Source organism: Arvicola amphibius, chromosome 1 (genome assembly GCF_903992535.2).
Source record: "Arvicola amphibius chromosome 1, mArvAmp1.2, whole genome shotgun sequence".
NCBI classification, from domain to species: Eukaryota; Metazoa; Chordata; class Mammalia; order Rodentia; family Cricetidae; genus Arvicola; species Arvicola amphibius.
Genome location: NC_052047.1, coordinates 7,904,017 through 7,919,692, shown reverse-complemented (window position 1 = coordinate 7,919,692; position 15,676 = coordinate 7,904,017). Strand labels below are relative to the sequence as shown.

Genomic DNA, 15,676 nt, shown 5'->3' with positions numbered 1-15,676 from the left:
GGCAGGCGGATCTCTGTGAGTTCGAAGGCAGCCTGGTCTACAAGAGCTAGTTCCAGGACAGGCTCCAAAGCTACAGAGAAACCCTGTCTCGAAGAAGAAAAAAAAACAAACAAAAAAACAAAAAACACCACATTTGGTGCTTAAGATAGGCTGCGGCTGCAGCCCAGTGACAGAGTGCTAGCTCGGCCTCCCAAGGCCCAGAGTTCATCTCCCACAGCACAACAACAAACCAGAAGGCTTAAGATTTGTCCCAGGAGAGCTGAAGGGCCTAAGTAGGCTTCAACGATGTGGTGAGTATTCCTTTTCTAATCTCCATTACAGAAAAAACTGAAAAACTTTCTGAAGCTATTTTTTTATTCACATTTTACATAAGATTGCAAAATGTCAGTTATGAATTACCAAAAACCGGGGACGCTAAGCCAGTCCATCCTCCTCCCTCAGCCAGGGCTCTGGACTTCAGTGCCTACAATGCCAAGCTTCCATCTCCATGACAAGATCTACATGCTGCTTCTACGACCTCAGAGCCACAGAACTAAGGAAGGTGGTGGTGACAGCATCCTGCATCTAACAGAGCAGACGCATTTCTGCCATAGACATGGGAAAGCACAGGCATATTCTCATTTCAGTGCAGTTCATGCTAGTGAACTGTGCAAAGATAAGAGCCTTCGAGTTTTTTCAGAAGTAATGTCAAATGTACTTGAAAATCAGGCAACTAAAAAGGCTTATTGCATGGTAAATGGTTAAAATTGGTATTATTGAACTAAAGAAAAAATGCAAAACCTTTTTTTCTTACAGAATAGTATAAATGTTTATTTTCTGTATGATTTATTCTTCTGCCCTGTTTTTACAATATAGAAAAGTGTACTTTTTGAATAGCTCTAGTAAATATAATCTTTCTACTTTGGGATGTAATAGGGCTTAAAAATTATATACCGAACCCTCCCCAGGTAATCTTTTAAAATTGGTAAATTAACGTGGCTATTAATTTTGTTCAGGATTTGATGCAAATGCCTAATACAAAAGGTTGCTTAGTGAGGACCAGACAGAAAGAAAGGGCTTGATACTTTAGAGAGCTTCTGAAAAATCAAGACTAGTAGCATTTGATTGCACCTTCAAAGTTTTACAAGCAAAACATTCTTAAGCAATGCCATCATACATAATCTACAATCATAATCAAAAATTCACAAACATTTTGTGCACACTGTATATAAATACACATCACAATTGTGCAATTAAAATTAACACATAATATATACAAAATGAACAAAGTTTAGGTTTAAACCAAAAACTTATTGCAGTCTTTTGAAAAATAACTTGATTAGATACTATTTTGTCCCTTTAGACTAATTTACATTTATACAAAGTTTACTTCAACACACTAGACTGAGGTGCTAAGAATGTCTGCATTATCTACATTTAAAGTTACTGCACTATAATTTATAAATCCACAATTTAAAAGGAGGATACTTTAATGAATAACGGAATCCTCTTTGCATTAATTTCTATTGCCTATAATATCTTTCATGTTCATATGAACATATATACACACTACATACAACTATAGAATCCTTGTAGGCAGGGTTATAAGCATATGCTAATAGTTACCGAGGATTAAGGTACCATACAAAATGCCTCAATTCCAACATAGTTTTTCCCATTGTCAAACACTCAAGAGTCCTATTACATTAGGCTCTTAAGATTATACAGTTTTTATTACTAAAAATTATTTAGGTTATTTTTGCAATTATGAGAACACACACACCTCAGCTTACCAAATCACTGGCTAAAAACAATGCTGTATTAAACTGCCTTTATAAAAAGATAGCTCACTTCAATCGTGAAAGCTGCTAGGAGGCCCACTCCAGTAAATCAGGTAACACACACTGATTCAAACTTAGTTCCAAAGTCTACAGAGAACTGTGTGGATAAAAACTTCATCGTACATAATCTCACAGCTTTGTACCCTTGCTTCTCCATCCAAGTCCATTCTCTACTTGATACTTATGAGTCCTATATTATCTTGGCATAAAATGTTTACTCCAATTCACACAATCTCTCATTTTAGTAGTTATCCATAAAGACTTTGACAATTATTACAAAACATACCACCCCCTTCAAAGGAATGAAGACACCCCAGAACACGTTAGGCATTCCTTATCATAAAGACACTGCCCATCCTCTGAAAATTACTGTCCCTTGATATTTTGTTTTCTTTAAAGAAAATACAAACTTCATAACTGAAAAGTATGACTGGGATTGTTTCCCCTTCTAATTTCCCAAAGACAAAAGATAATATTACAGAATCCACCCAAAAAGGCTGATTTTTTTCTTAAAAGGATGGTGTTTTCTAGACAAAATGTATGTTTCATTAAGAATCTGGTCATGTGACATTCTACCTGTGAAGACTCTGGATCTGGAGCCAAAGGATGGATAATACCCATGCTGCCTTGGCTCTTTCTACTGAACAAAGTCATACAACACCATACATCATAAATGGTATTACAATAATTTATGAATGTACTTTGTCAATAGAATCAGGACAGAACATCTAATTCTTAAGAAACCCAAGCAAATTAAAAAAATATATAATACAATAAAGGAAAAAATTTTAAAGAAAAAATTTAGAAGGGACATAGGCAGAATTAACTAAGATTTAAAATGTACCAATTTCTTCATTTAAAATTTCTTCTCATTCAATAGTATAGTTTCTGGTCTCTTAAAACAAAGGCTGAATTAAAATACAGCAATTGTTATCTTCTAGAAAATCAAGTGTCCTGGCACCTTAAATTTTCTGTACAGTTCCATGTCCGTCTTTTGTGCAAGAGTTAGCAGTGCATGGCACAAGGGTCACTTTTTGCTTTTCCTGCAGAGTTGATGACGCTCATCAAACACCGTCCAAATTCCTCAAGTATCATCCGTTCTGCCGCTGCCTTTGATTTCCCCTTCTTGTCTGCCTGCTCTGCCTGGGCAAGAAGGCAATTACACGTGGCTTCAGCTACTTCCTTAGTTACAAACGTAAATGGCAACCTGAAATGATTTTTGAGAGAGAAACACAGATGATCATGAAGTTAATCTTGGTTTCTACTGGCACCTTCATGCTGCACTAGCCTAAGGGACATCGGTTTGTGAGTCAAACACAGTCTCAAGAACTCTAAGATACAGGTTTGGCCTCAGCAAGCATATCTAACAATATTTAGCAGGAAATAAGTTTAACCTGAAACATATGATTTACTTCCCAGACAATGTTATCTGGCTAAATAAATGATGCAATGTGCGCCTGTACTGGGTGTCTCACCACTCACATCTTCCCAGTGAGCAAATGCTCCGCGAGTGCCGGTCTGATTTCTGTCCTCTTTCCTGACACACAAAGGGGTTCCACAGCCATTCCTAGGGACTGAAAGAACTCCTGACACCAAGTTCTACTACACTCTCTCATGTTAGCTATTAAAAAGAAAGAGCAAAAGTGTGTGGCACACACATCCAGTACCAGCACTTGGGAGACAGAGGCAAGCAGATCTCTTCAAGTATGAGGCCAGCTTGGTCTACAGAGCGAGTTCCAGGACAGCCAGGACTATTATACAGAGAAACTCTGTCTCAAAAAAACAAAACAAAACAAACGCAGGTATGACATCAACTGAGCATACTGGTGTAGCTTTTCAGTCTCGCCTTTCTCTTAGTGTATGCACATGGGCATTGATGTACGAATACATGTGCACACAGAGGCAAGAGGAGACAACCTGCATTATTCCTTGGGTAGTCTACCTAGAGTCTTTTGAGGACTCAACTGGCCTGAAACTCACCAAGTAGGTTATACCTGTTGGCCAATGAGCCACAGGGATTCTCCTACCTACTTGCCAGAGTACTGGGTTAGCAGGATCACCACGCCAGCCTTTGTTTTGTTTTGGTTTTGGTTTTTCAAAAACAGGGCTTCTCTGTGTAGCCCTGGCTGACCTGGAACTCAGAAATCTATCTGCCTCTACCTCCGAGTGCTAGGCCTTTAAGGCGTGTGCTACCACCACCCAATAAAATGTCCAGTTTTTTGTTTAAATGTGGGTTCTGGTGATCTAATTCAGGTACATCTTTCCTGAGCTATCTCCCCTGCCTTAAGCAATTCTTTTAAAAACATAGCTTTAATTACAGTGTGCAGTGTGTGTGTGTGTGTGTGTTTCAGGGAGTTAAACCCAAGACCTCCTCATACATACAAATGCTCTATCACTGAGCTGTATTCCCCACAGCCCTACAGTGTGTAACCTTGTGTTTACACTTACATTATGAACATGGGGGGTTTACTGTAGTAATATCTTTAATATCCAGAGATTAGATTTAGTAATCTTTAAGAATCATTAAAATATTATACAGAATCTATATCATAACCCTAACTAGGTATCTGCCCCTTTTTAACACACTTAAGAAAATTTTGTAAATGCTATTATCCGTTCTAAGAGGCTATCGTGATAGCCAGTCTGACAACCAAAGTTCCGTCCCTGGACACAAGACAGGCATAAAGAGAGAACCCACTCCACACGGCTTCCTCTGACCTCCTCAATATCACACTCATACACGTGAGTATGTATAAATGCACAGGTGAGTTGGGTGTGTCAGCACAGGTGTGTAACCCTGGCTGAGCTGGAAGGAGTGTGAATTCAAGGCCAGTACAGGGCTGCATAGTAAGATCCTGTCTCTAAAAATCAAAAAAGGAAAAAAAAACCTAATAACCAAACTACTTTATACCAAAAAAGTTACAAATATTGTACCTTTCTTCAACATAAGCATTTAATAGATCTTCTCAATCTTCCTAATGCTAAGACTCTCTAACACAGTTCCTCATGTTGTAGAGATTCTCCAACCACAAAATTATTTTCATTGTTACTTCATAACTGTAATTTTGCTACTGTCATGAATTATAATGTAACTATCTGATATTTAGGATGGTCTTAGGTGACCCCTGTGAAAAGGCCATTCAAGCCTTAAAGAGGTTATGACCTACATGCTGATTGCTATAATAGATCATTTATAAGGTTCATCTTCTTAATTTCTCAAATTAATCTCTAATACACTGTCTAATAATTTAAGTCCAAATTACTGTGTTAAAAGCAGACCTTGAAAAATACTGCCAAGAGAAACTCTTCATGCAGTTACCAGGAAGCTGAGACCAGAGACACAGTTGTTTTTTTCCACAGACTTATAAGTAACTCAGATAAAAAATACAGGTCTACCTATTTTTATCCTTTATTATTTATTTTTAAACACTCTGGCATATATTCTTTTCAGGTAATTATGTTATATACTTTATATACAATACCTTTATTTTTATTTTATTAATTATTTTGATTTTACTTATTTATTGGTTTTTCAAGAAAGGGTTTCTTTGTGTAGCCCTGGCTGTCTTGGAACTTGTTCTGTAGACCAGGCTGGAATCCACTTGTCTCTGCCTCCTGAGTGCTGGGATTAAAGGTGCCACCATGCTCAGATGTTTATTTTTTATTTTGTTTTGAGATGGGGTCTTGCTCTATTGCACAGGCTGCCCTGGAACTCTTAACTGATTCCTGCCTCAGCTCCTGAGCAGTAAAAGCAGCCAAGACTGTACCTACTGTTTGACTTAGGACAAGCTGCTCTACAACCAAGCTCAGCAGTCCAGAAAAGCAGAAATAGGGGCGTGGACTACAGAGGGCAATTCGGGGTCCACTAGCAGGAGGAAAAGTCAGAACATAGTCTCACAGTCTAGCCAAGAGCACAAGGAAATGAGGAGCAACACTGGAAAAATAAAACCCTGCTTTCTCAAGAGTTTCTCACATTGCATACTTACCTCAAGTTGGTAGGGAGAAATCCAGTTACTATTCATAGCAAACCAAAGAACTTCTGTGTGTTGTAGAAAGCACAGAATCTGAGAGTAGTTTTCCTTCAACTAACTTAAAAGGTAGGTAAGGTGGAGGGAAAATGGAAAATTCAGGTTGGCAACAGTGTAGAGTCCGAATTTAACCATCTCCCTCAAAAGAAACCTTACTAAAAGCGAACATCTGCGAAAGAGATAAAAAGGCTTTAAGAAGTATTGACTCACTTTCCTCCTCCACTGTTCAGAGCTGGGGTTGGCCTGGTCAGCAAATCTGAGATCTGAGAGGACAGCTTGGTCTTGGCTGCTGTCTGCTGCTGGACCCTCACTTCAGCTGCGTCTGCTAAGTGCATCAAGGTCTTCCGTTCTGGGCTTTCTTCAAAATTCTTACAGCCAATACATTTACAGATTGAGGAACACATTATTTTTGCCTGAAAGATTTACAAAAGTTTCCAAATCAAAAGGAGAAAATGTTATTTTAAGTAAGTCCACAGTAGAAAAGTAATAGCATTGTCTTGTCAACTGAGGTGAGCTTAGATGGAAGCATGTCTGCTAACAAAGGCTGTGCCTGCGGATAAATCAGGATTAGTTGAGAACAGTGCTTGTCTCAAGGCATTGCAGCTCTTTGACTCTGACTACAGAGTCTCACCCAGATAGGACTAACACTTTCTTCAGAATGAATATAAAGAAGATATGAAAATATTTTTAAAAGGTTGCTAAGAATCCAACCTCAATCAAATCACCATTAACACTCCAGTGACCTTAGTTATGCAGAGAAACTCACAATTTCACATTAAAGGGATTTCATGCCTAAGCTTGATCAGATGAGGCAAAAAAAAAAAAAAAATTGTCATGAATTTGAAGCCAGGCTAGGTTACAAGTGTGAGATCTCATCTCCAAAGGACAAAGGGAGAAAGGAGGCCACATGCAGTTTCCCCTCTTCTACTCAATCAGATTCCCAAGCCCTTCAATAATCTAAATCCATAAACTAATATGCTCTCCTATGTAAAAATATAAAATATATTTACACGAAAACACAGACTGAAGCTAGGTGTGATGGCCACAACTATAATCCTAGCGCTTGGAGAACAGGAGCAGGAGGATTAGTAATTCAAGGCCAACTTGAGCTAGCTAGTGATTCAAGGCCAATCTAGGCTATGTGAGACCCTGTCTCAAACACAAACACACACACACACACACACACATACACACACACACACAAAGTAACCCCAAAAATCCAGACTTTCAGTATACACAGCAACAGGAACGCAGGAGAGGGACCCATTAGCAGTACTGTTTGCCAAGTGAAAGGATGGGCTTTCTGTCAAAACTGGGGATGGGAGAAGTTCCTCTCTGAAAATGGCATTTGAAAGAATGAGAATGTAGACGATCTAACTATAGGAATGAATCAATACAGAGGGTTAATATCAGGCATGGGAAGATTGTCACATTTAAGCTTTGAAAATAAAAAAATAATAAGTTTATGACCATGTCTGAAGCAAGAAGCAGGTGATTTTACATGTGATTCTCCAGAGAAATCAGCAGGTCCAGGAACAAACCCAGCTGGCTGAGTGTCAGGAAGCAGTGGGAGAGGATTTGGTGACTCAGCAAGCAGTGCCTCAACTGGAGCAGTTGGGGTTCCTCCTGCAGAGCAGCCCTCCTAGGGCACTACGGCCAGGCTAGGAGAGACAACCTTTTATTTCAGGTTTGCTCCAGGATCCACGTCTAAAAAGCCCCTGGAGCTAGGTGGGTGATATTGTGCCGTGGCCTAGAAGCTCTGCTGTCATTATTCTGTGGCTATGTTACTATTTTAAGGGAAAAATTAGCACACTAGTATTCTGATTTACACAATTCCAAGTAATGACCTTTGAGTCATAGACTTGTAGCCCAGCTAATGAAAGTGACCATATGGAATGAGTCTAAGGAATGTCTCTTCTCTCTCTCTCTCTCTCTCTCTCTCTCTCTCTCTCTCTCTCTCTCTCTCTTTTTTGGTTTTTAGAGACAAGGTTTCTTTGTGTAACAGCCTTGGCTGTCCTTGAACTCTCAGAGATTTGTCTGCCTCTGGCCCCAGTGCTGGGATTAAAGGTGTGCACCACCACCGCCTGGTAGGAACAGCTTTCTCAAACCCTGCTTGAAAGGTCCCCCTGCACTAACTGCATCTTTTCAATGAAGCGGCACAGAGAAGTCCTGTCAGCAAGGTGGGTAGGCTGTGTCCACAGCCGCGCTTACCTCGTAGCACTCACAGTAGTTCTTAAGACACCCTGACCGTTTGCAGTTACACCCTTTGCTGTGCCTCCGATCCGACTCCCCCTCTTTGCCTTTCCCTATCTTCGGCTTAAAGGCTTCTGGATTTCTATCAAGGCATGCCTTTTGGAGCAAATCAAACACCAACTGAGGTTAAATCATAAATTCAATTTAAATACTTAAAAAGTATAGAATTAATATTTATCTTTATAAAGCAACAAAGTTCTTTAGAAATAGGCACAAAGAGATTTTTCTAAGTTAAATGAGAAAAAAAATCACCTTTATTGCTTTTTGTCTTTCATTTTCATGTTCCAAATTGTTGTAACAATTGGTACAATTGCAGTTGTTGCAAAACTCACCATTCGCAAAACAATCACAGTATCTGGAGACAAAAATCAGACAAGATTAAAAAGTCATTTTAAATAAAACAGCAATGCTCTGATTATGTATGTGTACACCTTCTCCACCTGTGATAAACGTAGTACATTTCAGGAACATGCTCAGAGCTCCTGAAACAGAGTTAACTAACAGCAGCGCATTCAGACTGCCAATCATGCATCAGAACTCAAAATCTAAGCAAGTCACCAACTCTGGAATTTTATCCTAAAAACTCAACTAACAGATGCCAACACAAGAGCTATGTAATTTAATGTGCCCTGAAGTGAGTTATTTCAAAATGCTGAGAAAAGGGGCCGGCCTTCACTCTTACTACAGACCCCAGAGGCTGGAACAGTGCTGCTTGGAATCAAATCTCCAAAAGGACTGAGCATTTCCATGTCAAACATTTTAGTTTAATCCTAATGAGAACATTAATCATCCAATTAACTTTTTCTAATTGGTTTTTTATGTGTTTTTGCTGCATGTATGTATGTGCCTGGAGCCCATGGAGGTCAGAAGAGGGCATTGGATGCCCCAGGATGGAAGTTACAGGTGACTGTGAGCAACCATTGGGTGTTGGGAATTGAACCCCAAGTGGTTGTTCTCTGCAAGAACAACTAGTGCTCTTAACTCCTGAGCCAGGTCTCCAGCCCTGCATTCAAGGACTCGCTTGGCGGACCACATAAGGTCATAAACAAGATCAAACTTGTTAATAAGGACACATAACCTACGTCTCATTGTGTTGGGTCCCCAAGCCCTACTGGTGTATAGAGGACTAAAATTAGTTTCTTCTGTTTTTGTTTGTTGTTTTTATAGACAGGGTCTTACACTGTGGTCTAGGCTGTGCCAAACCCACTACCATAGATTGTACATGATGGTCTTGAACTCCTGTCAATCCTCCTGCCCCAGTCTCCTCAGTGCCAGGATTATAGGCATAGGCTACCATGCTCGGATTAATTTCTTCTAAACCAATGGAAGGGTGGTTTTTAAGCTACAATGTATGTTCAACCATTCACATATTATGCACTTGTACTACCATGCCCAACTAGCTGCATTTAATTCCAACATTCTTAGGTGTATCAAATAAGCAAAGAGCAACAAACTACTCACAATTTCAGGCACAGGGACTTTGTACAGTTACAGGGTTTTCTGGGCCGACTGGCAGACTCTGATGGTATTATGCTATCCAGACACACAAAAAAATAATTTCAATTAATTAAAATAATTGCTAAAACTAGGAACAATTTCAATCTATAAATTCCTTCTAAAGTAAAACTATTAGATGCATCCATTTCTAGCACAATTTTGCTAGATTATTCCATTTCTATTTTTTAAAATGTTATCAGAAGCTGTTGAAGACTACATCATACACATTGTTCCCTCTAAAAGAACAGAAGTAGAAACCAGCTTTGAAAACTCTTAGGGTTTACTTATAAAAGGCAGGCAGGAAGGAGAGGTTGGTGTGTGGAAGGACAGGCAGCAGGGACAGACCGCACCCTCTAACTCACTCCACACTGCTCGCAAGCTGGCAGAGTAAAGGCAGCAACCAACAGCTACGCGATGACAGTGAAAAACAACAGCTCACGTCAGTTTACAATGTTCAGAGCGAGCGGCAGGCCCTCACTGATGGTCTCCAATCTTGTCCATTTGAAGCATTTCAGAACACAGTACTTTAGACAAATACACAGCTTTAAAGGGAAAACCAAGTGCAATGTATTTGGAATAAATCTATTTAATGCTGTACTTAAACTGATCTAATTTGATTTATATATTTTAAATATACTCACCCATTGAATGGAAGTCTTGCCTGTGTCTGGATACCAGATGTTCCAGTAAAATTAGAGCTGCTTGCTATAGACACATATGAAGACTGCTGTAACTGTAAGAAATAAATTCATTCATATAATATTTGCAAAAATGGATAGCACTCTCAGACATAATGAGTAAGAAGTACAGGAGAAACAGTGGAGAATCTCATATAAACCTCCTGGTGTGTTTCCAAAACCCTCCGTTAACACCAGTGAAACAGCCTGACTGCTTCTCAGCTCTGACTGTTACAGCCTGACTGCTTCTCAACACTGACTGTTACAGCCTGACTGCTTCTCAGCGCTGTTACAGCAGGACTATTTCACAGTGGTGACTGTTACAGCGTGACTCTTTCACAGTGCTGACTGTTACAGCGTGACTCTTTCAGTGCTGAGAGTGTGACTGTTTCACAGTGCTGACTGTTAGTGTGACTGTTTCACAGTGGTGACTGTTACAGCGTGACTATTTCACAGTGGTGACTGTTACAGCGTGACTATTTCACAGTGCTGTTACAGCGTGACTGTTTCACAGTGGTGACTGTTACAGCATGACTGTTTCACAGTGCTGAGTGTGACTGTTTCACAGCATTGTTACAGTGTGCCCACCTGTAAGAGAGGTGCTGTGTTATTTACCAAATTACAAATAATAAAAAAGGAATTTGCCATACAATAGAGAAGATCAAGCCAGGCAGTGGTGGTGTTCACCTTTAATCCCAGTACTTGGGAAGCAGAGGCAGGAGGATCTCTGTTGAGTTCCAGGCCAGCCTGGTCTACAAGAGCAAGTTCCAGGTCAGCCAGGGCTACACCAAAAAATACTGTGGTAGTCTGAATGTAATTTGTCCCCATAAACTCGATGGGAGCTGTAGTATTAGGAGGTGTGGCCTTGTTAGAGAAAGTGTGTCACTAGGGGATGGGGTTTGTTTGTTTGTTTGTTTTGTTTTGTTTTCTGAGACAGGATTTCTCCTTGTAACAGCCTTGCCTATCCTGGAACTTGCTCTGTGGATCAGGCCTGCCACAAACTCACAAAGATCTACCTGCTTCTACATCCCGAGTGCTGGGATCTGCCACCATTGCACAGCGGGGATGGAATTTGAGGTCTTTTTTTGGCTCAAGCTTCCCTCAGTGTACTTCCTGTTGCCTCTGGATCAAGATGTAGGAATTTCAGTTCTGTCTCCAGCACCATGTCTGCCTGTATGCTGCCATGTCCCACTATGACAATAATGGACTGAATCTCTGAACTGTGAGCCACCCAATTAAATGTTTTCCTTTACAAGAGTTGCCATGGTCCTGATGTCTCTTCACAGCACTAGAAACCCTAACAAAGACAAACTCTGTCTCAAAAACAAAATAAACAAAGTGTGAGGTATTAAATACCCAGTTGCTGAGTTCCTCTGCTGCCACTGATGCAATAAACCAAATCAAACCAAATTAATAAATTCAGATTTAATAAACAGGGCAATGCAAAGTAGAGCACCCCCAGGAGATTCTCAGGAAGGCAGGAAAAGAGAACACATGGCAGAACTAAGAGCCAGGTTATAAATAGCCGGTAGGCATGGTCCCATGCATCTCCGGGGGAGGAGCCACCAAAGGCAGACTTTCTCAGGGGCGGAGTCTGGAATGAGGCAGCTTCACGAAGCTGCTGCTAGGTGTACTGAAGGTGGGGTCTGGAACGTGCCCCACCCCCAACTGGAGATTCCAAACAAAAGGAGTATTGGAGTTTGGATACCCAGCACTGATGTAAATGCCCAGCAGTTGTGGTGGCCCAAGCAAAATCCTAGTGCTTGGAAAGTAGAGGCAGGATCCAGGGCTGGCTAGCTAGATTAGCTAATTTGCTACATTCTGAGTTCAAGTAAGAAGCAATGCCTCAATATATAAAGTAGAGAGGAATGTAGGACAACAGCCTTTGGCCTGAACACGTGAGCACACTCATGTGAAGTGCATACTCACCTGCAGACATGTGCGCCTCATACATGCACATGCATACCATATGCACACACAGTGTGTGTATGTGTGTGTGTTAGCTCATGCCCATCCTCCCAGCACTCAGAAGGTGGAGGCATGGTGAATTCCAAGTCAACCTAAGCTGCCTGTCTCAAAGAGTCCCCAAGTAATGTAACTTACAGCTATTTAAGCACAAGCCAGTGGTGTCGTATTAGTGTGTACAGATGAACATTCATGTGGGCACAGGTTCTCCTAAAACTCACTGGGATTTTGATTTTTAATGTCAACTTTGTTTGTTTTTGTTTTCTCAGACAGGGTTTTTCCGTTAGCAACTCTAGCTGCACTGGAACTCTCTGTATAGACCAGGCTGACCTTGAACTGAGAGATTCACCTTCCCAAGTGCTGGGACTCAAGGTGTGTGCCACCACCTCCCCAGGGCAACCTTTTAAAAGCCCTTGTCTATAGTCTTGTCCTTTTACCAATCTATTCCAAATTACCCAGCTTTTAAATCTTATTTGTGCTGTATTTCTAAATTCTAAACAAAGAAATAAATGTTGGTTACTATTTCGAGCTTTAGAGAGAGCTGTGTTTCTATTAACCTTAGAACACAGCAGAGCTAGACCCTGTAATGCCACAGGGCAGCTCCGAAGCATAGGTCTAGTCAGCCCACGTACCTGAGTAACGTACTGAGCTGGAAGCACTGCATAGCCCACGTTCCCTGTCCCTGGAGCAGGGGCCAGCACAGTTCCTGGTGGCAGGTTAGTGAGGTTGGGCTGGATCTGAGGCAGGGGCGTGGCAGGCATGATAAGCCGTTGCTGTGGCTGGCTAGTAGTTACAATTTGTGAAGCTGAATTGATTGGTTTTGGAACAACCTAAACAATAAAAAAGAAAGTTTAATTAATCAACTAAGGTTCTTAATTCAGTATAAATCTCTTATACATAATTTTTTTTTTCTCTCTGTAGCCTGGCTGTCCTGGAACTCATTTTGTAGATCAGGTTAGCACTGAACAGCAGAGATCCTCCTACCTCTGCCTCCCGAGTGCTGGGATTAAAAGTATGGGCCCTCGTGTCCAGCTGCTTATAACTCAATCCTAACTTTGAACTTAAAAAACAAATTGCCCTTTGGGAAACAGAGAAACTGTGTAATACTCACTTGTTTAACGGCCTGAGTTGGGACAAATGGAACCGACATCCGTACGGGGGTTGTATTAACAACCACTGGCTTTGCTTTTAAAAGGGGAAAAGAAAAAGAACAATTTATTTACAGAAAGCACTTAAGAACATTAACCCTTCAAGACATGCTGAAGAAACAGTGTAAAAGCGTTCTACTTCATTCTCATTTTGAGCAATCTTTAATCAAGATAGTTACCTTTCTTTGGAGGATCTCTGTGAGTTGGAGGCTAGCCTAGTCTATATCATGAGTTCTAGGCCAGCCAGGGTTACACAGAATGACCTGGTCTCAAACAAAAACAAAACAAACCTTTCAAAATTGCTTACCCCGCCCAGCAAATTTAAATCTAAGGTGAGTTATGCACCCAGCTAAGGGACCCTCTGCAGGTTAAAAGCACGGCTGGAATCCATTCCTTCAGCCTGTGCTCAGAAGGCGCATGCACAAACAAATGATCTGCCATTTCTTTTTTTTTAAAAAAAGATTTATTTATTATGTATACAACATTCCTTCCATGTCTGCCTGCATGCCAGAAGAGGGCACCGGATCTCATTATAGATGGTTGTGAGCCACCATGTGGTTGCTGGGAATTGAATTCAGGACCTCTGGAAGAGCAGTCAGTGCTCTTAACCTCTGAGCCATCTCTCCAGCCCCATGATCTGCCATTTCTAAGTTCAGCTGAGGATACCATTCAGCACTACCATTCCTCATTTCTGAGTTCAAGCTAGAGAAAAGATCATCTTTTTTTAAAATGCTTTTTTAAAAGATTTATTTATTTATTATGTATACAACATTCTGCCTCCATGTGTGCCTGCACACCAGAGGAGGGCGCCAGATCTCATTAAAGATGATTGTGAGCCACCACGTGGTTGCTGGGAATTGAACTCAGGACCTCTGGAAGAGCAACCAGTGCTCTTAATCACTGAGCCATCTCTCCAGCCCGAGAAAAGACCATCTTGTACAACTCAGTATTTAAAATCGACAGCAGGGCAAAAGGATTAAGAATCTGAGTTCTTTGAGAGCTGACAAGATGGCTCAGCAGGTAAAGACTGAATTCAATCCCTGGGACCCAATGATAGAAGGAAAGAACCAACTACTACAACTCTGACACATACACATGTGCACATAGCACGCACTCATGAACACAAACATACATGCCATGTACACACATGCATGCACACACCTATGCACAGATAAGCATATAGGCACACAGTACATACAGGAACAATAACTCATATATACACATGTGCATGCTCTGGCATATATGAGCATACATACACAAATATACTCAAATACATGCACACACACTCGCATGAATGCATACACACATTAAGAATTTTAAAAAGACTAAGTTTTAAAGTCAGAGAACCCAGTGGTTCTGCCACTTTTAACTACATAGTCTCTTTGCCTGCAATTTGAACAGTGAACATCCAGACAGGATATAAGGATCATTAAAGTGGACTAAAATAGTTTCCATCAAATAGCAAGTGCCCAATAAATGTCCATTACCATTGCTATTGCTATTACTATAGCCACTGATAAATATAAATGATATTCTGGTCAGTGCTCCCCAGGAACTAAAATATAAAGCATTTGTTCTTAAGATTATATTGTTGAACTGATTAGGTAAGTACCCAAATAAAAGAAAAACTATTATTGTTTTAGATTTATTTTATGTGTATCAGCACTTTGCTGGCTTGCCTTTATATCTGTGTAGCACATACATGTCTGGTGCCTGTGGGGATCCAAGTAGTTGTCAAATCCCATGAAAATGGAGTTACAGACAATTGCTGAGCTACCTACAGGTGCTGGAAACTGAACCCAGGTCCTTTGCAAGAGCAGCGTGCACTGCCTGTTCTGTTGAGTCATCTCTCAGGCCCACAGAAAAGCTGAAATCATAATCATACTTTATAGGAACTGAGCAGGTTATAGTCGTGACTGTGTGGGGTGTATGCACGCACGCGCAGCGTGTGTGTGCATGTGTGTGTGTATGTGTGTATATAACAACATTTAAAAAAAAACAGATCCAAGCCGGGCGGTGGTGGCGCACGCCTTTAATCCCAGCACTTGGGAGGCAGAGGCAGGCGGATCTCTGTGAGTTCGAGGCCAGCCTGGTCTACAAGAGCTAGTTCCAGGACAGGCTCTAAAAAAGCTGCAGAGAAACCCTGTCTCGAAAAACCAAAAAGAAAAAGAAAAAAAAAAGAAAGAAAGAAAAAAACAGATCCAATGAATTTGAGAGACAGCAAGGGGGGATGCATGGGAAGGGATGGAGGGAGGAAAAGAAAACAATAAAATGATGCAATTATATTC

The 15,676-nt window shown here is 40.7% G+C and overlaps 1 protein-coding gene across 5 annotated transcripts in view; it reads right to left on the bottom strand.

The window, feature by feature from the left end:
* Nucleotides 1–430: 430 nt before the first annotated feature.
* The window catches only part of Lin54 (lin-54 DREAM MuvB core complex component), a 71,697-nt gene continuing 56,451 nt past the window's right edge, over nucleotides 431–15,676 (bottom strand). For 3 of the 5 annotated variants that reach the window (XM_038340004.1, XM_038339995.1, XM_038340014.1), the window contains 8 exons: nucleotides 13,352–13,425; nucleotides 12,873–13,070; nucleotides 10,240–10,331; nucleotides 9,563–9,634; nucleotides 8,354–8,456; nucleotides 8,060–8,197; nucleotides 6,059–6,261; nucleotides 433–3,027 (listed from right to left, as the gene is read on the bottom strand). In XM_038340004.1, the coding sequence (XP_038195932.1) occupies nucleotides 2,826–3,027; nucleotides 6,059–6,261; nucleotides 8,060–8,197; nucleotides 8,354–8,456; nucleotides 9,563–9,634; nucleotides 10,240–10,331; nucleotides 12,873–13,070; nucleotides 13,352–13,425 (1,082 nt within the window). In that variant the 3' untranslated portion in view covers nucleotides 433–2,825. Of the gene's footprint in view, nucleotides 3,028–6,058; nucleotides 6,262–8,059; nucleotides 8,198–8,353; nucleotides 8,457–9,562; nucleotides 9,635–10,239; nucleotides 10,332–12,872; nucleotides 13,071–13,351; nucleotides 13,426–15,676 lie in introns of all 5 variants that reach the window. The other 2 variants (XM_038339988.1, XM_038339980.1) reach the window with 1 other exon arrangement.